Source organism: Lonchura striata, chromosome 16 (assembly GCF_046129695.1).
Source record: "Lonchura striata isolate bLonStr1 chromosome 16, bLonStr1.mat, whole genome shotgun sequence".
In the NCBI taxonomy this organism is placed as follows: Eukaryota; Metazoa; Chordata; class Aves; order Passeriformes; family Estrildidae; genus Lonchura; species Lonchura striata.
The window spans coordinates 10,669,036-10,696,360 of NC_134618.1; the positions used below are offsets into that span (position 1 = coordinate 10,669,036).

The following is a 27,325-nucleotide window of genomic DNA, read 5'->3' on the forward strand; positions in this document are numbered from 1 at the left end:
CTTAGCAGGGCGGCAGCTGGGGCGGCGTGCAGGGCTTGTGCGGTCGCTCCGTAGGGGTTGCGCGGCGGATCCGGGCTCTCGGAAGCCGGTAGGCGCCTCTCTGGGTCGGGGTGCGGGGCCTGGCCCGGCGGCGCTGGGAGCCGCCTCAGCGCCGCCCGCGGCGGGGAGCGCGGGAAGGGCGATTTTAACCGCGGAAAATGGTCAGAGCCTGCGAAAGGCCGGCGGGCCCAAGAACAACCTGGTTTGTGGCATTGGGCAGCAGTGCTGCGCTCACACCTGAAGGTTGGCGTTTTGCCATTTGTGTTTCCACGACAGCGCGCACAGTTTGGTGCTTAGGCTGTTTAAAAGTGCCAGTTGCTGTCTGTGACCGTGGAACAGCTGCTGTGTGAGGGGCTGAGTCCGTCCTGACAGCTTGGGACTGCTCCAGGGCGGTTCGTGCTCGGGGAATTCTTCAAATACCTCAATGCGCGTAAACGCATGGAGTGAATTAATAGCGTGGGGTACTGAGCAAATGCCTACAAAAAGTCAGCGATAGGTAATTGTGCAGAGTATTTAAAGCCAGTTGAAATGACAAGTCTATTAATGGCAATGGAAGGATATTTTAAAGTTATCTTGGAGTTCCTTTTGTGTCCTTTTCAACCCGCGTGTTTTGGATACTCTTAACATAGTGTTTATTTGCATGCTTGGCAGCAGGGTGGACTTGACTCGGAAGGGCTGTTCTTGTGCCTCACTGCCTGCGGCTCTAAAAGCCATTGGTGTGTCTGAAGCCGTGCTGTGTTTCCTTGTTTTGTCTCAAATGCTTCGTATTCTGCGCTGGTGCAGTTGAACTTACCCTTTTGCTTCATAAATTTTGCATTGTTTCTCTCTAGCACTCACACTAATAAAATTATTATCCCAGCTGTGCTTGCAGGCAAACTGAATGGGATTTGTGCCATGGTGTTTGCAGTAGTGATACACTGGAAGGGGACCTGTGTTAAAGGCTTCTCATTAGAAATCTGTCTTTGGTAAGACAAGGTTTTCAAAGATGGACAGCGAGTTCAGATATCTCTGGGGTTTTTAATCTTGTTTTTTAATCACAGCTCTTACCTGGACTCACTGAACTTGTTTTCTTGCAGTATGTGGAGCAGATGAGAACAGACATTTACATTGTGGCGGTCAGTTGGGTGTTTGGAAAGCATAGTAGCTCTGTAATATGCTACAGGACATTAACATAGCTAGTGGGATTGTTCTGGACAAGTTTATGTAGCTTTGGATCTGTACCTCATAAAGGTGATAATACTTTTTAAGGTGCAAAGTCTGTATAGTTGCTTAGGTTAAATTTTGAATCTGGACTTTAAAAGAATGTTAATCTGAAAGATGACTTCTATCTTTTAAGAAAAAACCTGTTTGTTACTCTTACAGGTATCCTGTTAAATGGCTTTGACTGATGTGGTATTAAACCAAAAGGGATTTAGTATTATACCAGGGAAAGCTGGGTCATGCTTGCTTTAATGCTTCTCCACAAGACAGTCTGGGACTTCTGTTACAGGACAGTTCCTGCCCCCCTGTCCTGTGTTGAGGAGTTGCAGGGGGCTGTGTCTGAGCTGAAACAGTGAATTAGAAGTAAATGAACATGCTCCAGTTGTTCCCTCTTTTGCTGACTGTAGTATTTCTATCACTCAGCTCTTTGGGATGATTTTAGGCATGTTTAGATGCTGAGGACACTGTAGAACTTTGTCCAAGAGTCTCACTAAACCCAGCAGTGCTTTGTAACAGCAGACACCTACAAGAAAAAAAGTCATGCTTTAACAGCCCTGTGATGTGAATTTTCCCTGCTGTTTATCTGTGTTCACATATTTGTATGTTGTCCTTGCGACTCACCTGCCCCTCCTGGCCATGTGGCTCCTGGATATAAAGGCAAGAGAAGGAAAAATGCTTGAAACAGGCATTGGAAAAACAGTAATAAATACAGACTAGAGCGGATTAAGAACTGTATTTTAAATTATCTGCATTTTGAATCACATAGTACAAGGTTGATTAAAAATTGAATAAATTTTCAAAGTGGGTTGGAGTGGGTAGTTAAAATTATAGGTTGTGTGTGATAATGCAGGCTGGCAGGCTTGGTTTACTGCAGTCTCACTCTCCTTGTTGCTTAGCCTTATGAATGCTTCTGTAATGGATATTAAAGATTAAATGATCAAAACACAACAGCAGTAGTAACAGAAATTCCTATATAATACAACTTCTGTGATATAATGCAAAAGCACAGAATATAACCCTTGGGATGAAGGCTTTTTGTCAAGCAAACTGTGAGGTTTAGAGCAGTGTTTGTGTAGTTGAAAGTGTGGTTATTGAATTCTGTTTTGAAGATAATTTTATGTGAGTATGATTCTTGGCACATAACACTTCCAAAGTAAATATCACAAGTACTTTACAAGAACTATGGTTCCAAGAAAAACCAAGAGACTTTCATAAACACCATTAGCTTTAAATAGAAATTGATTTGTGTGGTGATATTTCATTTACACAAGTCACAGAAATCAGAATTTTTGCAGTCACTGCTGCACAAACTCACATTCCTGCATTGCTGCTGCTTCTCAAACTGTCCTGAACTCCAGGGATCTGCTGATGTGTGTGACAGCAGGAGCAGAAGGGAGTGCAGGACAGCACTTGGGTGTAATGTGGCTGTCCAGTGCTGTGGTATGTCCTGGATTAGTCACAGTCACGTCCTTGAAGCATCGTTTGACAGCTGCTGGCTGTGTGCGTGACAGGCAGTAGGGGTTCTCCAGCACTCTGTGCACACTGCTAAGACAATCACAGTAAAAAGGGCAGTGGCAGCTGAGGACACCTTCCCCTGCCCGGTGTGTGTGCAGTGACACTTCCCCTGCCCGGTGTGTGTGCAGTGACACCTTCCCCTGCCCGGTGTGTGTGCAGTGACACTTCCTCTGCCCGGTGTGTGTGCGGTGACACTTCCCCTGCCCGGTGTGTGTGCAGTGACACTTCCCCTGCCCGGTGTGTGTGCAATGACACCTTCCCCTGCCCGGTGTGTGTGCGGTGACACCTTCCCCTGCCCGGTGTGTGTGCGGTGACACCTTCCCCTGCCCGGTGTGTGTGCAGTGACACTTCCCCTGCGCGGTGTGTGTGCAGTGACACTTCCCCTGCCCGGTGTGTGTGCAGTGACACCTTCCCAGACTCACCAGCTCCTGCTTGGTCTTTGCTGGAAGAGCAGGTGAGCGCTGCAGAGCTACTCCAGTGCCAGGTGAGGTGAGCTGGCTGAGACCTCCTCCAGCAGTGGTGTTCAGAGCAGCTGCTGCCTGATGGAGTGCTGGACTTAGCTGTGCTGCTGGCTGAAGTGTGGGAATTTCTGCCTCAGCCAGGAGAGCAGTAAACCAGCAAGATAATGCTGCTGGTGAAAGCTGCCTCATGTTAAGGCACTGTTTCTGTGGTGACCACTTTCTTGCTGGGGAGTGAGGTCAGCAGCTATGAATACTTCTGTAGGAGTGTATTCATCTTCCTGTTTCATGCAGAAAAAAGACTGAAAAATGCAAAAGGCTGAGGAATAACTGTAAAGCAAAACTGAAAACCTTGGTGTGTGGTTGTTTTATTAGACTAACTGTGTGAAAATCCCTGATTTTGCTAGGTGGGTGAAGAACTAAACAATGCAACGGTTAAAAGTGTCTGTTTTAAATTAAATCCCATTGCTCAGCCAGCATCAGGGCCAAATTTTGAATATTCTCACTAATCCTCTATTTTGTACATGCCAGTATTTCCAGAGTATCTGTGTTAACTTCCACCTCTTCCAAGGACTTTAATTATTCCTCCACCTCATTTTTCTGCTATACTTTCAGCAGCCTGTGGACCATTGCCTGTATGTAAGCTAAAAGCCAACTTAAGTCTTGTGGATGGTGGAAAATTCTTCTGTGTTGTTTTTATAATACTCTCTAATTCATTTGACTACTAATTTGTACAGAATATCCTTGAGAAGACTTGTCCTGAAAAGATTTGAAAATGTGACTATGGTGGTTGAGGTAAAATTCTCTCAACTTTCTAACACTAGTGTTGTGAAACTCAGCATTTCATATAAGGAAGAATAAAGACATTTGGAGGAGAAGATAACCAAGGGTACTAAGCTCCTATCTTCTCAGTCCCGTAGCAGTTTAAAACCAGAATGATGATTCTCAGCAGCCCTAGCAGAGGTGTTCAAAACTACATGTAGGTATTTGAGGATTGCTTTTACAGAGCCAGATGCAAATATATTTCTTTTCTGCCAGTGTGCTGACATCAGTGTCATGCATTATTTGTTCTTTTAATAACAACCTTTTCCTTTTTTGCTCTCTCACCCAGCTTCTTCCCCCTGTTTGCATGTGCATTGGAGTAGTGGGTGTTCCAGTCCTTGCAGGAGTTAAACCAACCTCCTGCAAACATGGCAGACGAGGACCTTATTTTCCGTATGGAAGGGATTGATAATGCCAGAACGACTCCAGTGGACTCTGGGAATTATCTTGATGCTGACAGTGATGATGAAGACAATTATTTTATCTGTCCAATAACTGATGATCCAGTTTCTAACAAGTCTGCCAATGCCAAAGTAGACAATTATTACAGCAGCTTAGCAAAAACTGAGCAGTACAGTTCAAGCTCTTCCCCCAGAAGCTTTAGCTTTAAGGTAAGTATTGGCTTTGGTCTTTATTAAGGTTTTGGGTTTACTTAGTTGGCATGAGACACTTTCTAACTGCTTCATCTCTTGTAACTAACACTTTTTGATGAAGGTACTCATCTGTTTTTTCCAGACCTGCAGTTAATTCCTTTAAGCCAATAGTCTGACACTGCCATGGAATTGCTTACTGTCCCTTTCAGTCCAGGACGGAGCTTCCTTCATTCAGTCCAGGAGAAAATTCACTGCCTTTAGGATCAAACCATTTACAATGCAGTATGTTGATTGGGAGATTCAAAAGATAATACAATTGGTATAAGAAAAGTTAGGGCTTGTCAGAAGATAATTTATCATGAATTTTGCTACTCTGTGATATTTTTAGTTGGACAAATAAAACTGTAGTTATAAAATTGTAAGGGTAAGTTTTTATGTTATAGTTCCTTCTCAGGGAGCTTTTGACATGTTGACTTTCATGCTTGGGCATGAAGCATCACACTGGCAGTAGTTCCTGATTTGTACACAAGCAGTATCTGACCTTTTTGGGATGAACAGCAGCTACAGAATTGCAGGGAGGTCAGAGGGGATGTAGCTGGTGCTTCCTTGGCAGTGTGTCCTTTTTCACTCAGCTCCCTTCACACAGATCAGGCCAGACAGTGGAGCCCCAAGTGACATCCACTCTGTAACTTACATATACTATATAAATACAGTTTGTGTTTTGTTATTTGTGCTTACATGCTAAACTGGCATGTCTCTTAGATTTTCCTATATTTAATGTGTTTCATTAACACATTTCTTATTATAGATATTAACATTTAATTAATACTCTAAAATCTCAGTTATGCCTAATGCATGCTTTAATTGTGAAAAAATACTGGGTTTTATTTCAGTCAGATAACATAGTGAGTAACACATTAAAAGTGAAGCTGGCTTGTCTGCAGGAATATTTTTGCCAAAGCTAGTTAACAGAAACATTAAAAGGTAATATGCCTAAGGAAGGTGAGGAGCAAAAGCTTAGTATAGAAATGGGACAGATGTTGGTATATGTTAAACTGGGCGAGTTAAGACCTGATAGGGAGCTTAGTCTTCATTTGTGTGTACATTTTAACATGTACTAAACACTTGCTTCTGGGTCTGCAGAGCAATTTCTGAGTCATGTGGTATGAGATAAAACTGATAAGGACTTCAGAAATTGCAATTATTTCCTCCTTCCTGAGCTGTCATTTTGCTTCTGCAGAATGTTTGTTCCCATATTTTGGTCTCTATAATATCTAGTTTGGAATTATAGGTCCTATCACAGATAAATTGCTTTATGTCAAGATTTGGAACAAGCCAGTCTCCATCTCCTGCTTAAGCTGCAGGAATGGTGATTTCCAGCACAATGAAGGAGACAGCCAGGGCTGATGACATCCTAAACCCCACAGCCTGGCCTAGGAGAGTCTGCCTGTCAGACCTCAAAGATAAAGCAAGGCAGAGACGGCCATTGATAATGAAAGGCAGAGCCAGATAGAGAAGTTAACTCTCTGCTTTAAACAGGATTCAACAATGTTTAATTAGCTAGTTAATAGGCAAAACCCTTTTAATAAATAGTTGCCAATAAAAAAAATTACCAACTTACCTCAATAGGTTTCTTTGCAGGTGTTCTAAGAATGAACTTAAATTTGGAATAGAAATTGAAGAGTGGCTTTTAACTGGAAGTTTTTTGGGTTTTTTTACTAACAAAGAGAGCCAAGACTCTTTGTCAATCATTTGTCTTATCACATGTATTTTCCTACTTTCATGTCTCTCATGGATCCTTTAGAATGACACACAACATCGTTCTAAGCATGGCTCTGTGGTTGACCATGGTCGGGTAGGTTAAAAAGAAAATGTCAACAGCATATCTAATAGATGCATTATGATTTTTTGGTTTGGTTTTGTTGTTTGTTTTTTTTTTCTTTTATGAAATTTTTTGTTCATTATTGTTTGGGATTGCCTCAGTCCATAAGAGTCATCAAGTCAAAACTAAAAGAGGTACCTGTTAAATGGAATAATACCATTGTGTGTTTTCTACCCTGAAATTTCACTGTGTGGCAGCCATATGCCTCCAGCAGGAGAAAAATTGCACTGTTAGCACCATTTCCTGAAATCCAACTAGTGTTTGTTTGAAGATTAGGATACAGCTTTTGTACAAAGCACCTCAAGAGATTATTATTAACTTATTTAAATTATCATCTAACATGAACACAAATCACCTTTTGGAGAGGGAATCTTCTCAAAAACAATTCAATACAGCTGATCAACCAAACAGTTCTTGTTGCTGTCTCTCCTTATGTCTGTCATAGGTGTGTAAGTATGGAAATTTTCAGGTCCATATGTACTGTCATTGCATGACCTGAGGCAACTTTGTTTTCTTATGAAACATGTAGGCAATCTTTCTCAACATGCCCTTTAAAGTAGTTTTATTTAATATAGTATTGTTTTCATTTTGTGGTATTGTCAGAAAGGAGAGCATTTAAATAATTTGCAAGGTATGTATAGTTAAAGCTGAAATTCAAAATAAACACAACCATTTAAAGCTTAACTGCTTCAAAAACTTCCTTGCTGCCATTGCTGACACAAATTTATAGTGTATTTATTTAATAAAATAGGACTGATTTAATTCCCGAAGATAAAACACAATCACAAAATTAAAAGTTACTGTTTCTGCACACTAAGAGTTCAGTCAGAGAGGCAGAAATAATACCTCAGAGCTCAATACTTCTTTATTGGCAGGGTGCAGAGTGCTTTTTCTCCTGCTCACTTTGCAGAAAGCATTTGGCACATCACGGGATCGTATCTCCAGTTTTCTTGGAAATATACAATGTAAGAGAGAGAGAACAAAATGTTAAGAGTAAAGCATCCAAAATGGCTGCTAAAAAGAGACTGTTTGTACTCCAGAAAATTGCTTTGATATTTTGCTCTTGACTTGGTGAACATTTAAATTGCTACTTGTCTGGAATTGTTATAATAATCAATTTTTACAACATTCTAATTTCTTCTCTCATGCTGAGCACAGTCTGGGACCCTGGAGTTCACAGAACTTCTTACTTTATCCATATTAAATGTATCTTTAATGGACTTTTTTTACTTATGCATGCAAAACCAGCATATGCTGCTACATATGAAAAGCTGAATTATCATCTGGGTGTGCCTTATTGCCATTTGCAGAGCATGTTAGAGATATCTGCAAATTACCACAGATGTTGTCAATTGTATCTGGTATATACTGTGCCAGATTCTGTTCTCAGTAACTTTACAGTGGTGCAAATTGAACTGAGATCTATGCTTTATATATCTGAGCTGGGTTTCATTATAATTGAAATTAAAAAAGGTCAGAGTGGTCTTTGGTCCACTTGGACTCTGCTCTGAGCAGTGCTTTGGGGGCTTGTGTATTTGCACATCTCCATAGCATTGAGATCCTGATGTGCTCTAGGAAGTGCTGGTTTTGTGAGCTGCTGCTGATTATAAATAAAGTGCCAATCTGTAACTTCTTCAGGAAACCTGGAAACATGCTATTGAGAAAGCCAAGCACATGCCTGATCCCTGGGCAGAATTTCACCTGGAGGACATTGAGACGGAGCATGCCACTCGCTACAGGTCTGTGGGTCTTCCTGCTTGGGTGCTGATGTTCAGTAGGACAGCTGGTTTGTGCAAGGGCTGAGTTTGTGTCGTGCAGAATATCTGTCTGAAGAGCTTTCATAGTGCCCACAGTGAATGGCTCTTAATTCAGTCTCCCAGGAATATGTCAATACTGCACATCATCAAAAAATAAACCTTTCAGCAAACCATTGCCACACTTTCTCTCCCACCTAAGCAGTATCTAGTACTTTCACTGTGTAGACAGGAAACAAGGCTGAAAAGTATTTTGTGGTTGATTTGTTAATGCCATAAATGTAATCTAAAATGGAAATTAACCCCAAATAAGAGGGAGCATACTTAGTTTATATAGTTTGGGAAAGAAAGCAGCATAGCCCTCCACAACATTTCCAAAATAGTGGTTTCAATTTTGCTAGTCCATGCAGTATTGTTGCATGTGGCTGGAATTTAAATCCTTATAAAGCCCAGAATAGCTCAGTGTGGTCTATGTGCTAAAAAGGAGTTTGGCCCTGAAACTGGTTTCAGTGCTTTAAGACAAGCTTTGCCAAAATATTTACTCTATTGACACAGATTTCAGGGAGGAAGGGTTAGGGGTTAGAGGCCAGTTAATCCCCACTTAGCATCAGTGTTTGGGGAGGTCTCCCTTCCAATCTCATACCAGTCATGCAGTGCTGCTCTTCCCCATAGACTACATCTGACCCTGGTCAGCCACACAGTCCTGAAACAGTTTGCATATTTTAAAATACAAATAAGTGATAATTTTAGTTTAGAGAGATGGCTCTGATAGTGTTGTTTTTACCTCTTTATTTGCTGCAAACTGGGGTGATATGTAATATATAAGTGAGAATATGGGGTGTCTGCATGCATGAATTACTCTGTCAGGGTTGGGGGAACCAGGCTGGAAACAATCACGTGTTGATGACTCAGCTGCTGTGGTTCCCAATTTGGCTTTCACTGTGTTGGGAGTTAAAGGGGTGGGGAGAAACCACAGTCGTACTCTTTGTATTATCACAGGGTTGTGCAGGGACTCGCTCCTCCCTCAGTGCGGTGTTGGGCAGTTCCTGGCCCCACTGTGTCTCACAGCTGGTGCTGCTCACATTCTCCACAGCCCCAAGGCTAATACCCAGCCAGAACCAGGCTTATGCAAGTTTAGAATTGGGGGAGACAACCTGTTCAGTGTGTAGAGCTTGGTGAAGCCCTTTCTGCCCCCAGTGTGCTGCCCAGGCATCACAGAGCAGGTTTAACTTCAAAGCAGATAAAGCCTCATTTGTAGTGTTACAGAAGTTCACATTCTGCTTTAAAATCTGCTCATTGACAGGAGGGTTAAGTGTCTCTTCAAAGAGCTAAATGTGTTTCTCTTTGCCTGCCCAAAATGAGGAGGGCCAGAGTGTAGTGGGAAGACTGGAAGCCTTTGTGTGGGAGTGGCAGCAGCACTTTCCAGTCAGTTACAGATAAGGAAGGACAGGTGCTGGAAATGGGAGGATTTGGGTTCCCTTTGCATTCTTCTGAGATGTAACTCCTGATTTTGCAGGTACAATGCAGTTACTGGGGACTGGGTTGAAGATGAAGTCCTTATAAAGATGGCTTCTCAAGTAAGATCACGCTGTCCTTCATGTTTACTAACAGCAAGTTTGTAATTTCCTTTCTGCTCCTGAATAGTGGCATCAAAATGTTTTCCTTATAGAAATTTTGAAGTCTCAGTGCAATTATTTTCACCTACCTCTTTTTCTTTGTATCCTTCTCTCCAAAATAGAGTAGAAAATGGAGTCAGACCTTCCCTGTGAGCAACATGAGGCATTTTGTTCCATTCCCAGTGATTTCCCTTCTATGTCACCCCTCCCATTTTCTTCTGGCGTAATTTCCCTGCCTGGCAGTAGTTCTGCTATTTTGTGTCTTCCCAAGTAATTTCTGTTGTTAGAACGAAAACAAACTGAATTTTCTGTATGTGAGGGTAGAAGGAACTGTCATTTCCCAGTTAGGTCCTGGGGTTGACTGTGTGTTGGGGTTGCCTTGCTCTGTGCTGCTGGCCGAGTATCTGGCATCTGAGGAGATGATGCTCCCTTTGGCACATCCTCTACAGAAGCCTAAATGCAGAGAGCATGAAGTCTGAAGCTTCTTTAGGCAGTCACACAGAGCTGACTCCCAGCTGGGGAGAAAATTTAAATCACTTATTTAAAATATATACCATTTCTTCTGCATGGGATATTGGTAGGGGGAGTTTATCCAAATGCCTTTTCCCCAGATACCTATTTACACTACCAGGGGTTTTCACTTTTTCTTGAGGAAGTATTTCTATAGAGCCTGTTTGAAAACTGCTTTCTGCATGGTATAAAGGGGAAGTCATGGCTTTGTTTCCTACTGGTTAGAAATCAACTTTGTGGAAATGGTAATGCTGCATTTTTGGTTTTTTCTTTTTCCCAGCCTTTTGGCCGTGGAGCAATGCGAGAGTGTTTCAGAACGTGAGTATCTGCCCACTTCATCTTTGTTGGCCTCCTTGCAGTATTTTTTTCTGTGGTGACTGGAATTTCACTTAGATGTAGTGGAAATTGTGTAAAGCTTGACTCCTTTCTAAAAGGCTTTGCTGAGAGGTTTATCCCAGTTTGTGTGACTCCACCTGAAGGGAGTGGGGTTCAGAAAGAAGAATGTTCTCTCAACATTCTTTTCAGCTGTCCCTGGGAGGCAAAGTATTCATCAAAGTATAGTAACAGCGACTTAATTTCTGTGTTCCTTGTGTGCTAAAACATCTTAAAAGTTGATAGGAGGTCATAGGTGTGTGCAGCCTGGAAACCAAATTGAGTCTATAGTTAGACAGAGAAAAGAGAAAGAAAGAATATTTGGATGATGCAGTCTCAACAGGAAGAGCCTCCATTGGTGAAGAAGGTTATCCTCCTATATATTATCACATATACCAGTATTATGTTCTGAGTAAGGCAGAACTTGAACACTAACAGTCATTTTTCCCAGAAAGAAAAAGTGTAGAGGTAGACTGAGGAGGAACTTTTCCTTCCTTGGAGAGTGTTATCAAATGTTATTGTGGGGATCAGCATCCAGCTATAAATCCAGCTAAGAGATTACCCCACGCCTTCCAGGCTCTGGAGATAAATGTTTCCTGGAAAATGTTGGGGAGTGCGTTTAAAAATATTCCCCCTTCTTCCCATATGTGGAATTGAGAGAAATTGCACTTCATGTGTGGTTTCAGCTCTAGAAAGATAGACACTTCTAAAAGATGGAAATATGATGTTTTGAACTTGAGCAAAAAGGAAGAAAAGTAACCCTACAGTGCTGCAGTCTGGCATGGGCAATTCAGTATCAGTTCATGCTGGTGGCTCTGTTCGTGCAAAGCCAGCTGGATACAGTAGTGAATGAAGCCTGGGAAGTAACAAATCTCAGCCTGCTGACATTGCTTTTAGTTCTTGTTGCTTACCAAACTCTCCATTGCACAATATTTTGAGAAATGCCATAAACAGAAATTTGTTGGCAGTTTTGCATTAACCTCTAGTACTAAAAAAGCATAACTTGAATGTCAGCTTCATACTGCTGGGTTTCCCATATGTGTCAGTGGTACAGGGATATTTCCCATCTGGAACTCTCTCCTAGATTTTTATTACTCTGCAAGGTTTTAGATAACACAGTGACAGCATTAGCTCCCCATGGCCCAATGAACCAATGTGAAGATATTGACTTCAATAAAACATGAGCTGGCTTGTTTTATGCAGAGGAGTGTTCCTTGAAGAACTGGGAAGGTTTGGGATCTGGCTGAAATTCTTTTGTCATTTCCTTGTTCATTCTTTCCAAGGTCTCTGTTGCTGTGACTGTGTGCCTATTCCTGCGGGAGGACAGGCAGCATGAAGTTGCTTTGCCTGTAGAGGGTCCCCTGTACCAAGACCTCTGCATCAAGTTCTTGGCAGGGAGAGGAAAAAGAAGGAGGGGGAAGGGTTGAGAGTTTGTAGTTGAGAGTTTTGTAGTGCTGCTACTAATTAAAGCACCTGCTTAATGTATTTGTTGGCAACCAGCAGATCCTTTCTTATCAAAGTTTTCCTATGCTACACACTACCAGCCCCCCTGCCTTGGAGGGATCTGTGGATTAAAGATTTGCACATCAACAAAAGGGAAAAGTTGCATCATGAGAACCGTCAGGTGCAGTTTTCCTTCTGGGAGTATGTGGGTTACTGAGCAGTCGCTGTTGTATGTTGAGAAGCAGCAGATCGCTTTTATCCCAGGAGAGGTTTCTCAGTTCATGTTTGAAAGGCCACTCCCTTTTAATTTCTGCAGAAAATAATTGTTGACATTAGAACAGGTTGTTGACAAGGCACCAACCCTTCATACTCCAGGTTTGAGTCGAACAGGAAGGGAAAAGGATTGAGAAAAGGAGAAAGTTCAGAGCGCAAGTAGCTGCAGCTAAACCAGTTTGGCACATCCCAGCCATTACCGTGGGTTTAATTTTCCCTTGTCCCTTTCTTGTGCTTCACATTTCAAGTAGAATACCTGGTAAAAATGACTGAGGTTAATGCTCATCTTGGAGCCTGGTTCTATCCATGCAGACAAGGAAATGGGAAAGATTGAATTTAAATCCTTGAGTTTCCTTTCACCAACAATTGATTTATCTTTCAGAAAAAAGCTGTCCAACTTCTTACACACTCAGAACTGGAAAGGTGCCTATAATTATGTTGCCAAGCAATACATAGAGAGTGTGAGCAGAGATGTTTATTTTGAGGATGTTCGACTGCAGATGGAAGCAAAACTCTGGGGAGAAGAGTACAACCGGCACAAGCCACCAAAACAGGTGCATTGAAAGACCTTGCTAAGCAAAAATGCAATATTGTTCTTCTGTTAGGTTAGTTTTCAGACATAATTTAGAGGGAATTAATTATTTGTTCACATTCCATCACATCTAAATGCTTGGATAGATTTGTTTGCCCTTCTGTGTGTTTTGTTAAATGATAGCTGATTTTGAGTGGAGTGAGTACAGAAATTATATTTCCAGAACTAGGGGCTGTGTGTTTGTAAATGTCTTACTGTCCTTGGTTGTTGACTGAAAACCAGAATAAAATGATGTTTGTATTGCTCTCTTTGATGTGTGCCCAGCTGCTTTTGTGATGACCAGAGATGTCACAGAATTTATTACCAGCAGCAGTCTCAGCAAGCACTTAACTGTTATTGCTCCAGGAAGGTAGATGCTTAAATCTTCTACACCTATCCAAACATGTAATTAGCATTGATTTTTGAGATGAGCTGGAAACCTGCTGGAAGCCTTAGCAATTTTAATGGCCAAAATGTGTGGTTTTGATATGTGGGATATTTGCATTGCCTCCCCTGTGAGGGTTAGTTAACGACTACCTTGGCTCATAATAGCAAGGTGAGGTCTACAGTGAAACATGCAGAGGGAAATCCACAAATCTAGAAGCTTTAAATGCCATGTTGGAGAAAATATATAAGTGGAGTGGGAGTTGTGATGGTTTCTGCTTTAGGAATGTGTATGGGACAGAGGGAGAAGGTGAGGCAGGATACAGAAATACCTGAACAATAGATACCCTCAGCCCTCCTCTGAGAATGCATTTCAGGTTGTGCAGTAGTGACTGTATGTTTTGTTCTCTGGGTGCAGACTCTTTGCAGAGGTACCCACAAAATAAGATAGAAAACCGGCACTTGCTAAGAATTTTTTCAGAGGGGTTTGTTGCAGAAGTGAGCTGTTTTGAAGTGACTGCTTTTAATTTATGGAATTCTTCCAATAACTCAAGAAGCACATGACTCTTCCCCCACCCCCTTGTTAAACAGAAGGATCTTTGCAATTGTTCAGATTCTTGCATTGGGAAAGTTTTCACAGCTGGAGGATTCACATACACTTTGATCTGAAGGCAATATTCTGTTAGTCATTGTTTATCTTCTTTCCCTCCCCAGGTGGATATAGTACAGACCTGTATTATTGAAATGCAGAACAGGCCTGGAAAGCCTCTCTTTCATCTGGAACATTACATTGAGGGCAAATACATTAAATACAACTCAAATTCTGGATTTGTGCGAGACGACAGCATTCGTCTAACTCCACAAGTGAGGCTTTGTTTAATGTTTTCCATTTTGTTTAATGTTTTCCATGCTTTCCATTAGTTCTCTGCTGCAGAGAATTCCTGGGCTCTCTCCAGAGGTTTTGCATTACTGCCAAGAAAGGAAATTGCAGGCTCTGCAGTACAATGCTAGATTAATTTTTCTATTTGCAGTTTGTCTGCCCCTTACTTGGGGCCTGCTCTTTCAAGCACTGAGTGCTTCTTTATTGGATTTCAGTTGATTACAGTTGAGTTGAACAGGGTTAATACTCTTTGGAAACCTTAAGCCCATTGACTCTAATTATTACTGCAGGCAGCAAAATGTTTCAAACTTTCTTCATATTGAGGCAGTGAAGAGATCTCTCATATACTATGTACTGAACAGTGTTTTGGTTCCTCCTGTAATACACAAGAGGTGGCTGGTATCCAATTCATGCAAATAAATCTAGTCCATTTGCATATAAAAATGTTGATTTTTTTTCTAGCTGCAGCCTCTGAATAGCTGAAACTGAGATTGCATATAGAAATACAAGGACAGATTTCAAGTGATTCTTGAATCTTGTAAAATAAATTTAAAATATTATTGAAAAATGCAAAGTGGTCAGTGTAACAAAGAGGTATTTTACTGGGCCTTGAGAGTTTGGTTCTTTACATTTTTTTCCACTATTTTTAAAGTATTTGTCATGAGGCTTAATGTAAGCAGAGAAGTTATGTTCTGGGCTGTCATTTGTGCACTGAATCAGTGCTGTGCTTTCACAGGTTGGGAACAAAATGTTCCCTGGTATTTGCTGCAGTTAAAATGTTTGTCTATCACCACCAGTCACCTCCCCCAGGCCTGGCAATGTTTTTTTGGAGGCCTTCCCAGAAGATTCTTAATATCTCAGCTTTATTCTAAAGAGAAGGGCTTTTTATACCTGATTCTTTAAATGTGTTTTTTCAAGAGCACAAATGTAATTTCATTATTTGATACAAAGCAGTTTCTCAGGGGGATTACTCAAAGGGGAAGAAGAATTTGTTGAGATGCTCACATTTATTTATGAGTTCTTTCTCCAAACTGTGGTTGAGCTAATGCTTGTTGGCAGAAGGAAGCAGTGCCCCAGAGATGCAGAGCTTGCAGATTCACAGGCACAGCCAGAATGTTTATACAGAAGTTATTCAGCACTGGCTTCAGAGCCCACTGTTTTTCTCTCTGCCAGCCAGCTCCCCACTACCTAAGGTGAAAACTGTAGTGGAAAATAATCTCTAGTACACAAATGAGGAATTAAGCAATCTCCTTTCCCCTGCCTGTGCCCACTGCTGCTTTTCACTCTGCCTTTTTAGCCTCTCTGCGAGTTAGAGCAGGTTGGAGAGACAGGATACAACATGCTTTTGGTCTCTCTTGCTGCTTTCATCATGATGTTTATACCAGTTATATTTCACTGATAGGGTTATCAGACTTCTTTTCCCATTTATAACAGGGGAATATGTGTTGCTGTTTTCAGTAGATGGAGGGAGAGTGTTCTCAGACATCTTCTATTGTTCTTTCCAGGCATTCAGTCACTTCACCTTTGAGCGCTCAGGACACCAGCTCATTGTTGTTGATATCCAGGGAGTTGGAGATCTTTACACAGACCCTCAGATCCATACAGAGAGTGGTAAAGATTTTGGAGATGGCAACCTAGGTAAAAATCAATTATTCTGTTTCACTAAAGGACGCTTCTCTTTTCTTCCTTTCTTCTTTTACTCTGCTGAGTAGCCACTGCAGTGGGTGAGCTGACATATTTCTGAGGGCCTTGCAAACAGCTGGGGAAATCCTGTTGTGAGGGGTCCTGTACAGGTTATCTGTCATATAAGAGCAGTTTTAAAAAGAGAGCTGGCTCATATCTCCTGGCCTACCCCTAAACAAGTAGTGTAATTAAGTAGTTTCTACATTGTGAGAACAGTAATCACGGCTTTTTATTTCCTTGCCACGTTGCAGGAATGGATATAGCTAAATGCAGAGAGATAGGCATGGTGTATTTTTGAAGTTTCAAGTGTCTATACATGAAGTTGTTCATAGGACACTGCAAGTTCTATAAGCGGGATCAAATTTAGGCACATTTCTCAGTGATGCAGTTGGATTAGGTTTTTGTTATATCTTGTTCATACGTGGCTTTCCAAGATTTTTCTCACTTCTTTCACTCTCATGCAGAGAGAGTGAAAAACTCTTACAGGTGTTGAAATGGAAGTGGGTTAGGCTGTTTGTTAGTGCTACAAAGCATTTTCTCTCTCTTGGCTTTTTAGGAAGTAAATTGTAATATAAAATTTGAGTAAATCCTGTCTTAACTTTCTTTTAATGCCTTAGGTGTTCGAGGTATGGCCTTGTTCTTTCATTCTCATTTCTGCAACAACATCTGCAAAAGCATGGGGCTTGCACCATTTGATCTTTCATCCAAAGAGAAAGATGCCTTGGATTATAATAAAAAATTGCTTGTAAGTGTTTGATGAAAAAGTGTAATTAAGCTGTAGCTTTGTAACTAGTGTTAATTTGGGACCAAGTAGATCTTAGAATGCTTGAATAATTTATAAGTTTTGGATCTCACAAAACTGATTTGATGCTTGTTGCAAACTGATCTGAGTTTCATCTGATTTTGGTGGCAATGGGACTTGATGTAACACTTGGAATGAAACTCAGTCCTGAACAAAACTGACAAGTAAAAATGTCTGGGCTTGATATTTTATTGCAGTGTAGAGCTTTTCAAAACAAATACTTCTGTATACATGTGTACATTTATAGAGGACTCCTAATAAATATTCACATTGGCTTGAATGGAATGCATAGAATACACAGAAGGATTATTGACAGGACTTTCTCATTGATTTGCCAAGGAATCTGCTCAAACAATTCTCCGTGGCACAGAGGAGAAGTGTGGCAGCAGCCGGGTGAGGACGGTGTCCGGGAGCCGGCCCCCGCTGCTCTTCCGCCTGTCTGAAAACTCCGGGGATGAAAGCATGAGTGATGTGGCATTTGACTCCCTGCCCTGCTCTCCCTCCTCGGCGACCCCTCACAGCCACAAGGTGGACATGCTTAGTGAGTGAGCCTCAACCATCACCTCTGGGGGGGTTCCTGAACATTGGACTTGTCTTATTTTGGTTCTAAGCAGAACAGCATTGATTTAGTCCAGAACGATTGTTTCTAGTGCTGCTCTTTGAGTAGAAATAAGACTGAATGTACTTCTATGTAGATAATTAATGCACAGATGCTTCTGTGAAAAGAAACAGCAATAAAATGATGATATCTAGAGCTTTTTCCTCAAATATGTTATCATTATAATAACAGCAAATATTTTTTTCTCCTAGATTGGCCTGTGTTCAGTGAAGTAGATAACTTGGATCACCTTGACAACAAAAGGGTGAGGGTCTTTCCAACAGAAAATGAGGCTGCAGTTGCCTAGTAAAATATGTCTTTATAGAACTTCCCAAAGGTTTTGTTCAGTAAAAGCACATAAAGGTGCTGTGCCTATTTCTCTTGTTGCAGATCATGTTACCTCTGTGCATTTGCTGTTTCTAGTAAAGGAAGAACATTTTATCTTACTATTTTAGTATTCATTATTTTGCCAACAGAAATTTATTTGCATCAGGTGAATTTTAACATGTAGTTAAAGCATGTGCCTATTCCTCTGCCGGCATACTGTGTCTTGGGTGCTTGTCCCAGCTCCTGTGGTATTAAAGCTAAATAATCCTTATGGATTAGGTCACTGCAAATCCTCGTACTAGGAATGTTAGAGAACCTTGCCTGAGGCAGTGCAGGACTGCAATGGGCATTTTCCAGTGCTGGGCCTTAGTGCCAGGGGCTGACAGTTAGTGGTTCACTGAAGCTGAAAACTATATTTAGAAGATTCTTGATTTGCTAAAACATGTAAGTCCTTGATTTGTTTTAAGGTATGTAAGGGAGAAGACAATTTTAGACTACTTCATGTATCATTAAGTTGTGCTGCTTCTGACAAAGGTAGCACAATCATTTTCATCCAGTATAACCATCTAGTATTTTTCATTGAAAGAGCAAACTCTTTGCCCTGTGAGAAATATCAAGCTGAGGTCCTTACAAAGTATAATGCGAATGCTATTCTGTTCTTGACTTCTGTAGGATTTTGAAAATGGTGGAGACAGCGGATATCCCAGTGAAAAGAGAAGCGAGACAGAAGATCTGGATCATAGAGAGAGGGTAAGAACCTGACTGGTATAGCAGAGTTGATATAGCCTATTCATAATTAAACTGTTTTTGTAGAAGTATCTTCTTATTTATCCTTCCTTATCTAGATCTGATCTTGATCTAGACTTTGAAAGCAGACAAAACAAATTCCCCCATGTTGCAAAGTTACTCATACTGGGAATGACACTCTTACAGGAAAATGATTTGTAATGAGTAGCTTAATTTCAAATATCATATTTTATTAGATGTTGTTGTGTGGGTTTTTAAAGTATTACATATTGTGTTTAGGACGTATAGCTATCTTCATATCATGTGGATGCCATTAATATGATCTGCTTTCAGACTCATTTACCTTCTCTACTTTGTGTGGCTTGAAATATTACAGAACTTAACGTTGTTGTCAGGTAATAATATGGAACTTTAGAATTCCTGGGGGTTAGTTGGTTACTCCTCTAAAATACAAATTTTTAAATAAATGCTTTTTGACCTGAAGATATTTAATTAGAAGACAGGAAAGAGAATACTGGTTCCAGAGATGCTACTCCTTTTGTCACCTCCTTTGGCAAGTTATTTGTCATGGCATCTCCAGCTTACAGGATTAAAGCGCAAGTGTGCCAAGTTCTTTGTCATTTTGGTGTGTGTCTTAATATATTGTGATAGCACTGAAAGGAAATGATCAAATGGAAACAGTTTTGCTCCTTGTCAGTATTAATTCTACAGGGTAGGAATAGTCTAGAGGCATAACTGGCACACATCAGTTGCTGCAAATTGAATGATGCAAATCTTTACGTTAACGTAGGGCCATTCAAACAACAACCGGAAGCAGGAGTCTGATGAAGACAGTTTGGGAAGCTCTGCAAGGGTAAATAAAGCAGAAATGTTCACAGACTGAGTTTGCTGCTCTGCTTGTCCTTTGTTCCAGTCTTCTGCCACCTAACCATATCACTAAACCACATGTTGGTTTCCCTTCCTTTTCAGCTACAGAAAATGTTTATTAATATCAATTTACCACTCTATTATTTCCTTTTATGTTTTGTTTTTGTTTTCTAATTAAAGAAGTACTGTGATACAAATTGTCACCTCTGTAGCTGACCTCTGTCATAAATTAGTTTTTATGCATGGGTTTCTCACTTAAAAAAATTACAGCTCTGTGGATTTATTTTCTGCTTAACTAAATTATATTTCCTTTTTGCACTTTGCATTTGGAATTATATCCTGTATGTAGCTATATGATTTCTTAAAAACATGCAGTGTTTGAAACATACAGTGAAGAGAGCGCCTGTCACTTGAGTTAGGAAAGACCAGATCTTTTATGCTTTTACAAAGTATAAGTTCTGTGATAATTGGTCCTGGATATAAGCTTAAACAAATAAGTATTGTGAAAGACAAAAAAACCCCAGAGCTTTGACAATTAATAATTTATTTAGATACAATTTTCAGAATTTCCTTTTAATTATTATATATATTCCTGTTTCAGAAAATTGAGACAGCTTTAACAGACTGAAGTTCTGTGCCAGTAGCCTTTCCTGTTGTGTTTTCTCTGTGTACCTGCAATAGCATTAATTGTGATAGGATTATTTTCAGCTACTGTTTCCCACTGATCCATTATGTTAAAAAATTTCTTCATTTGGGTTGCTCCTCCTGAGAAATGCCAATGCATGTATCTGCCTGTAATCTTCTGCATGATTACGTGTCATTTTTCTAGCGTTCTAGAATGCAAGCTGCATTTAAAGTGTTGGGAACAGAAATTCTGAAATTCTGGGCAGAAAAGTATGGGTTTAATTTTTATTTTTTTTTTTTTTGTGCAGGGATAATTTCAGGGTTTGCAGTGTGACTGTTCAGTTGCTTATTTGTGTAGGTAACTTTTTCTGATTCAGAACTTTGAGATGATTCTTCAAAGTGATAATGTTCAGATTAGAAATAGAGGGGTTTACTCAATTTCTTTAATGAAGAGTAATAACCAATTATTCAGCTACTAACATGACTTTTGAAAGCACTGTTTTAAAATACAGTATTTACTACTACATAACTATATTAATAAAGGCTTTGATTCCTGGATGATAACCCATATGGATGAGAATTTTAATTTTGAATAAAAATAATAGTGTATTTTGTATTTCAGATCAGTGTGGAGAAGTGGAATCTTTACAACTCTTCCAGAGTCCACATCCACAGACCATCCTGTGTTGCCCAAGAAATTCAGAGGCTCAATGCACTAGAACTTGAAAAGAAAATTGGGAAGTCAGTCCTTGGAAAGGTGGGATGGGTCTGCTGATACTGTTTTATCCAACAGGAAACATCTTGTATTTATTACTTTCATAGAAGTGTTGCCCTGCTTGCATTTATTTTCTGATACAATTTAAAACAACACATCTATACCTTTCTGTCACCTACCTGTGTTGTATAAGGGACATCTGAGTTCAGAAACCTGTGAATTCCATCTGCTTTTGGCCTTGCAGCATCTGGGCTCCTTTGGGAAGAACCCTCCTGTTTTTAATCTGCATTTCCAGAGGCATCACACGGGGAGGATACAGTGGGTTGGGTGTGCTTTGCCTGACCCACATACTGTGCACATAGGCAAAGCTGAGCTCCTGAAAACTGGTAGCATGGACTGACCCTTTTTACTCCAGACTATTCCAGATAATGCAAATGTAAATTAAGTTTGCGGTTATTTATGGCCTTAAGCCCACTCCTAAAACATGATGTAAATCTTACTGAACATCCCGGGAGTCTTAGGTGTTCTCAAACCTTTTGATGTGGGAAAAAAACTATTTTTCAGAGAATCTTTTAGGTTGGAAAAGATCTCTAATATCATCAAGTCCAACCTCTGACCAATCACCACCTTGTCAACCAAACCATAACACTAAGTGCCATGTGCAGTTATTTCCTGAACACATGCTGGAACTGTGATTCCACCACTTCCCTGGGCAGTCCATTCCGATGTTTAACAACCCTTCCCATGAAAAAATTCTTCTTGATGTCCAACCTGAACCTCCCATGGTGCAGCTAGAGGCTATGTCCTCTCATACTGTCACCAGCTGCTTGGGAGAAGTTGCTGACCCCCATCTTGCTAGAACCTCCTTTCAGATAATTGTAGAGAGTGCTGAGTTTTCCCCTGAGCTTCCGCTCACTCCATGACTTAGCTCTAAGACCTGGTAAAATGTAAGCAGAGGGCTTTTGAAGGATCAGATGCTTACATCATGCTGTGTCTCTCCTGTGCAATTGTGTCCAGGTTCACCTGGCCATGGTTCGCTATCATGAAGCCGGGCGGTTCTGTGAGAAGGACAAGGAATGGGATCAGGAGTCGGCCCTGTTCCACCTGGAGCATGCTGCAGACTGTGGGGAGCTGGAAGCCATCGTTGGGTTAGGCCTCATGTGCTCTCAGCTGCCACATCACATCCTTTCCGAGGTCACTCTCGAGGTATGGAAGATGCCAAAAAGCAAAATTGTGGTTCATTGTAAAAATAATGTAAGAATAGCAGGAAATGGAGATTAAACGAAAACCTGGTACAGAACACCTAGGTATTCTGTAGCCTCTTCAGACAAAATAGATTACTTTGTAATTAAGGATTTGGACAAAACAGCAAAAAAATGCTGCCTCTTTCTGGTTTTGCCAGCAAATTACTGCATGCCTTTGGGAAGCTTTTGAAGCCACCTTTACTGTTCAGCTGCTTTGTTTCTTGTGGCTGTACCAGTTTCTCAGAAATACTAAATACTTGCTGACTTTGAGAAACTGCATTTAATGGTAAAGGGTTGGTTTTAGAAGCATGCATTTTAAAGGTTTTGTTTTCTTTACTAGGATACAAAGGAGAACAGAAATAAAGGATTTAATTACTTGCTGAGGGCAGCAGAAGCTGGAGACCGGCCTTCCATGATTCTGGTAGCAAGAGCATATGATACAGGTGTAAATCTTGGTGCAGACAGGTACTGTGCATAGCTGAGTAAGTTAACTTGGTGGTACTTCATTGAGGCAAGGCTGGGGCAGTGATTTTTCTGCTTTTGTATTTTAGGCATGTCTTTGTTATTTACATGAGTTTTCTGTTTTACATAACAGTGATACTCTTTAAATTTCCCACTGTCAAATAACATTAAACTTAAAATTGAAGTTCACTGAGCATTCTCAGTGTGCAAAATAACTGATTCTAAAGTATTTATGAAACAAGACTCTGCAACTTCAGTTTTTTTAAAAATTGGTTACTCCCACAAATATAAATGCCCAAACCATGCAACTTGGGAATGAAACTCAAGACTCTGGAGTTCAGCAAAACACTTCAATTTGATACTTTCTCCTGTAATTCGTGCATGAAATGACCCCAGCCTCATTTTGCTGTGGTGACCTAATGCCACAGTGCAGTCCATGAGAACATTTGCTTTCTTGGAGAGCATCAAGGCTCTGAGAAGTCAGTACAAAATGGGATGCTGAATCTCCAATGCAAAGTACATTTATTTCCTAAGGGAACCATCTTCAGAAATTATTTTTGACTTCAGAGCCCAGGATTGGAAGGAGGCACTTCACTGGTACAACGCTGCGCTGAACATGACTGACTATGATGAGGGAGGCGAATATGATGGCACTCAGGATGAGCCCCGGTATCTGCTCCTGGCCAGGGAAGCAGAGATGCTAATGATGGGAGGGTTCAACCTGGATAAGGATCCACAGAGATCAGGTGAGGCCTCATTTTATTTCTGTTATCCTTCCCTTCTCCCTCAGCATGTACCCCAAAAGTAGATTTCTTGCTTCTGCTGTTACAAAACATAGAGAGGTTCAATACCTTCACATTTAATGATGCTGGGTGTAACATTGAAAGAAGAGCTCTTGGCAGCAACAGGGTAGTGGGTGGTGCCAGGTCAAATCTGTGGCACACTGAGTCACTGCCAGGCAGCCTTCACTCCCTCTGAAGTTGCTCTTGTGGGTCACTCCCCTGAGCTGCAGATTGCTGCTTGTAGTTTGAGCTACATCCATGACTCCCGAGGCCCTACACAGCATTCTCTTAGTTGCTGTGTATCCTACATGCTAGATGTCTGTAGGGGGGCTCCTACAGGCTGGTCCTATTTGCAGTCCTTCCAGATACATTGGGGAGCCATCAGCAGCCAGTTGTATAACTTTCAGCTTGAAGAGCAGAGGCTGGGTTCCCAGCTGATGACACTGTTAAAACACACCCATACACATCCGGCCCTACAGTTTGACCTCAATTTCTCCCTTTGTCCATTATTTGCTTGAGGCCAAAGCCATATTCTTTCTTTGCTTTGTCAACATAACTGATGCTGTTTCCTCTCTAGGTGAGCTTTACACAGAAGCAGCAGAAGCAGCCATGGAAGCCATGAAGGGCAGACTGGCAAATCAGTATTACCAAAAAGCAGAAGAGGCTTGGGCGATGATGGAAGAATGACACCGAAATTAAGCAGTCCTTGTATATAAATTTGTTATAGACTTGCTGCATTTGCAGCTACAAAGATGTAGTTTTATGTGATGTTACCAGGTTGGTTTTTCTTCATATTTTAGTTTTATAATTTTTTTTGAGGGTAGAAATCTAAATGTAAGCAGTATGTAGGGTGCCGTAGCATACTTCTGTTTGTTTCAAAGTTGTAATACACACACACTTGAACCTTTTGTACTTTTTTTACTGTTAGAACTGAGGGGCCTAGTTTTTTGACAAAAGAAAACCAGGCCTTATTGTTTTGGTTTTACATGTCTTGTTTTTTACACAATAAATGATCAGTGTGTTTACCATTTTCTTCTCCTCCCCACATACAGAAAAACATTTTCCTAAATTCTCAGCATTTCTTCATCATTTTTGGTGTATCTCACCAAATTTGCACATGAATGTAATTTTTTAATTTATGGATGCAGCTACTGATGTTAAACAGTCCCATTCTATTTTGCTGATGTTATTGGACACTTACTCTCAAATGAATTTCAGATGGAATCCTTTGTTTGGGAGGGGTAGGGAAGATAATTTAGATTGGCAGTGAGGATATTCAGGGTGGAATGTTTTATTCGTTACCAACAGGGCATATTATACCATTAGAAAATCGTTCATGTTCTTGATGAGGTGAGGCATTCAGCTACCTCTCTCATTTTCACATTTTGCACCATATAAAATTTTATTTGTATGAAAGTCTACTGATCTTATATGTGTCCAATGATGTACAGTAGCAAGATTTGTTATATATGGGTAATTTGAAGTTAGTTTTACAGTGGTATCTCAAATCTCAGTGGAGCTAGATCATCTCACTTAAGATGAGAACATACTTTCCACCTTTTCCAGATGGATGTTTGAAGAGGTTAGGAGATGTTGATTCACCTATTTTTACATACAGAAAACAATTTACATGTTTTAAGTATATTTTTAAGTGGTATTTTATCTGCAAATACTGTTTAGAGAAGACTTTCTGATTAGAAAGGGAAAACAGTATTAACCCCCAAATACTTGAATTTGTGTCCTCTTTGCCTAATTCTAATCAGTGAGGGAGGACAAATACCTGGTGATGGTTGAATTATCATTTCCTAGAGATAGGTTTCTTCAGATCCAGTCTTTTATTCCAAAGCTGCTGTGCCATCTGTGTGGATAGTACAGAAGCTGTTCCTGTTCCTTGGTTGTGGTTAACAGTTTTTGCAGGAGATTTAAGATGGAAGCTTCTGCCTCCTTGGCCTGGCAGTCTCCTGAGGTGTAAACTGATGTGCACAAGGGGCAGCCCCTGTGAAGTGCTGAATGACCTGTAATGCTCACCACTTCAGCCAAGCTCTTAAAAGCAGGTGTAAAGCTAAGCAGGCCATGAGATGATGCAGGATTGATCAGGATTTCTTGCATGCATAGCCAAGGAATATTAATTTCTTGTAAAATGCAGAAACTGTTTAGGGAACAGAAATCGGTTCTTCCCTTCCTGTCCAAGTGCCTGTCACTGGAATCAAATTATGCTCCCATTTTCTCTTTTTTATGGCAAGTGGATCTTGACTTGCTGTTTAGACATTTATCCAAGGGTGGTGTCAGTAACATCTGCCACTGTCTGAAAGAGGTGAACTCCTAGTGGTTAAGGGAGAATTTGAATCTTTTCTAGGAGGGAAGGGAAAGTTACCCTCGGATGTCCTGCTTCTGGCTGGTGCTGTAACCACCAGGCAGTTGTAGCGGTGAGCAGCCTTGCAACACATGGCAACATCTTTTTGCTGTAGATAGCAGGGGTTGTGGGAAAGTAGTGTCCATGGCCTCTTTCTTTTTTGTTTCGTTTTGAGAGTGAGGGCAAAGCTCTTCACCCATTAATGGAGGAATGTCTCATTTCTAGATCTCAGCTGGTCTTAGGTAGTGAGGTACTAAAACGACCAGATTTTTGGACCTAATATTTTTTGTACATGCTGAAATAGAACCAGAGGACTGCAATTAATATTAATCTTTTCAGTGCCTATCCAAAATTCTGCTTTAGATGCCTAAAGCCTCTCTAGGAATGTGGCCTGTTTTGCTATTTCAGTTCATAGCATTAAGGTGTCAGCTGTCAATGAAAGGTGAAGACAATTGAATAGTCTGTTTTGTGCAGAACCTATACAGTGGAGGGACTATAAATCAGACAGAAGGATTTCCCTGATGTGCTTCCCTCAAAAGGTGGTGATGCCAAATCTTTAAGATTTTCCTTGAGAAGGAAGCATGTGTTACCACACCACTAACCATTTAGGGAGGAGATTGAAAGTGTCCAAAATGTGCATGCAAAGGATGTAGAGTGTAATTATTGACACTTCTTGGTGTAGTTTAATTTGCTAAATTCAGTAGTTGCTGAAGTTGCTGACAGCTCAGTGTAGATCTGGTATGTAAATGTGCACACAACTCAGTGCAAAATTAATTAATTTTTTATTTGCAAATACTACTTTTTGGTGATGAAGACTACCTTCTGTCCTAAGATGTATCAGATGATTTAGCCATACAATAAATGGGACTGTCAATAATATGAAAATGGAAATTGTTTACAGAAATATACGCAACTTAGTCTGTGACATTCTTTTGAAGGGAAAAAACTGTATATTTTAAAGACTTTTTGTAATTATATTGCTTTACGCTGTATTTTTAATCTATTCACAATGAATAAATAAAAATCTGTATTTTTTAAAAATGTGAAAATAAATCTGAGGCTCAGCCTGCCAGGACTTACCTGGGCTCAGCGTTGCCAGAATATTTCTTGGGTAAGGACAGTGAGATGGAAGACTTTGTATGTCAGACAAGCAAATACTTCTTGCCTGCATCACTTAGTACTCTCATTCACTTTGTCTGGGTTCATTCTGGCTAGTAAATAAAATTGTTCTTTTTGTCACTTTTTCTCAGTAGAGTGTTACTCATTGCTTGTGGGTATTTGCTTTTGGGTTGTTTTTTTTTTCTTTATAAATTGCCAAAATTCAATCCTACTATTGCAAGCTTCCAGAAATCCTCTCTGTTGTTTGTATTATTCTATTCCCAATTTCATTCCCTTATTCCCTTTTAACAGTCAGAAGTAACTAACTGGGAGGAAATTATCTGTTTTCCACCAGAAAACAAAATGGTTGATGTGCTCTCTGATTTACATTTGATTACACACGTAATTACATATGTCTGTAGCCAATGGAGGATAAAATATAAAGACAGGAAAGCTCATGTCCAGGGTGCTACGGAGGCCTCCCTATCCTTTTAGCTTTTGTTTAGTCCTGAGAATAGGCTGGAAATTCTTGGGCTCTATGATTTCAGGTGGGATACAATATCTAATGATACACTGTCATCTTGCCTGTTTGAAACAGGCTCTTTCAAACTGTTAAAAATGGAGCTCTTAGTGTTGCCTTTTTACTGCTTTATTTAGACAGGTGGAACTTCTTATACCTGTGTAGTTTAAACAATGTGAAATTATCTTCTA

General features: G+C 40.5%; 1 protein-coding gene across 2 annotated transcripts; it reads left to right on the forward strand.

Annotated features, from left to right (window-relative positions):
* Positions 1–26,755, forward strand: EEF2K (eukaryotic elongation factor 2 kinase). 2 transcript variants are annotated; one of them, XM_021539770.2, is made up of 19 exons: positions 1–88; positions 4,324–4,645; positions 6,432–6,482; positions 8,148–8,248; positions 9,780–9,840; positions 10,670–10,707; positions 12,860–13,031; positions 14,147–14,296; positions 15,818–15,950; positions 16,613–16,740; positions 17,137–17,338; positions 17,608–17,660; positions 18,395–18,472; positions 19,260–19,322; positions 20,583–20,717; positions 21,693–21,881; positions 22,260–22,384; positions 22,949–23,127; positions 23,741–26,755. In XM_021539770.2, the coding sequence occupies exons 2-19, from the start codon at positions 4,403–4,405 to the stop codon at positions 23,848–23,850; spliced, it is 2,211 nt and encodes a 736-aa protein (XP_021395445.2). In that variant the 5' UTR covers positions 1–88; positions 4,324–4,402; the 3' UTR covers positions 23,851–26,755. The 2 variants fall into 2 exon arrangements, with proteins under 2 accessions (XP_021395445.2, XP_077642998.1); XM_077786872.1 differs by lacking the exon at positions 6,432–6,482.
* Positions 26,756–27,325: the final 570 nt, after the last annotated feature.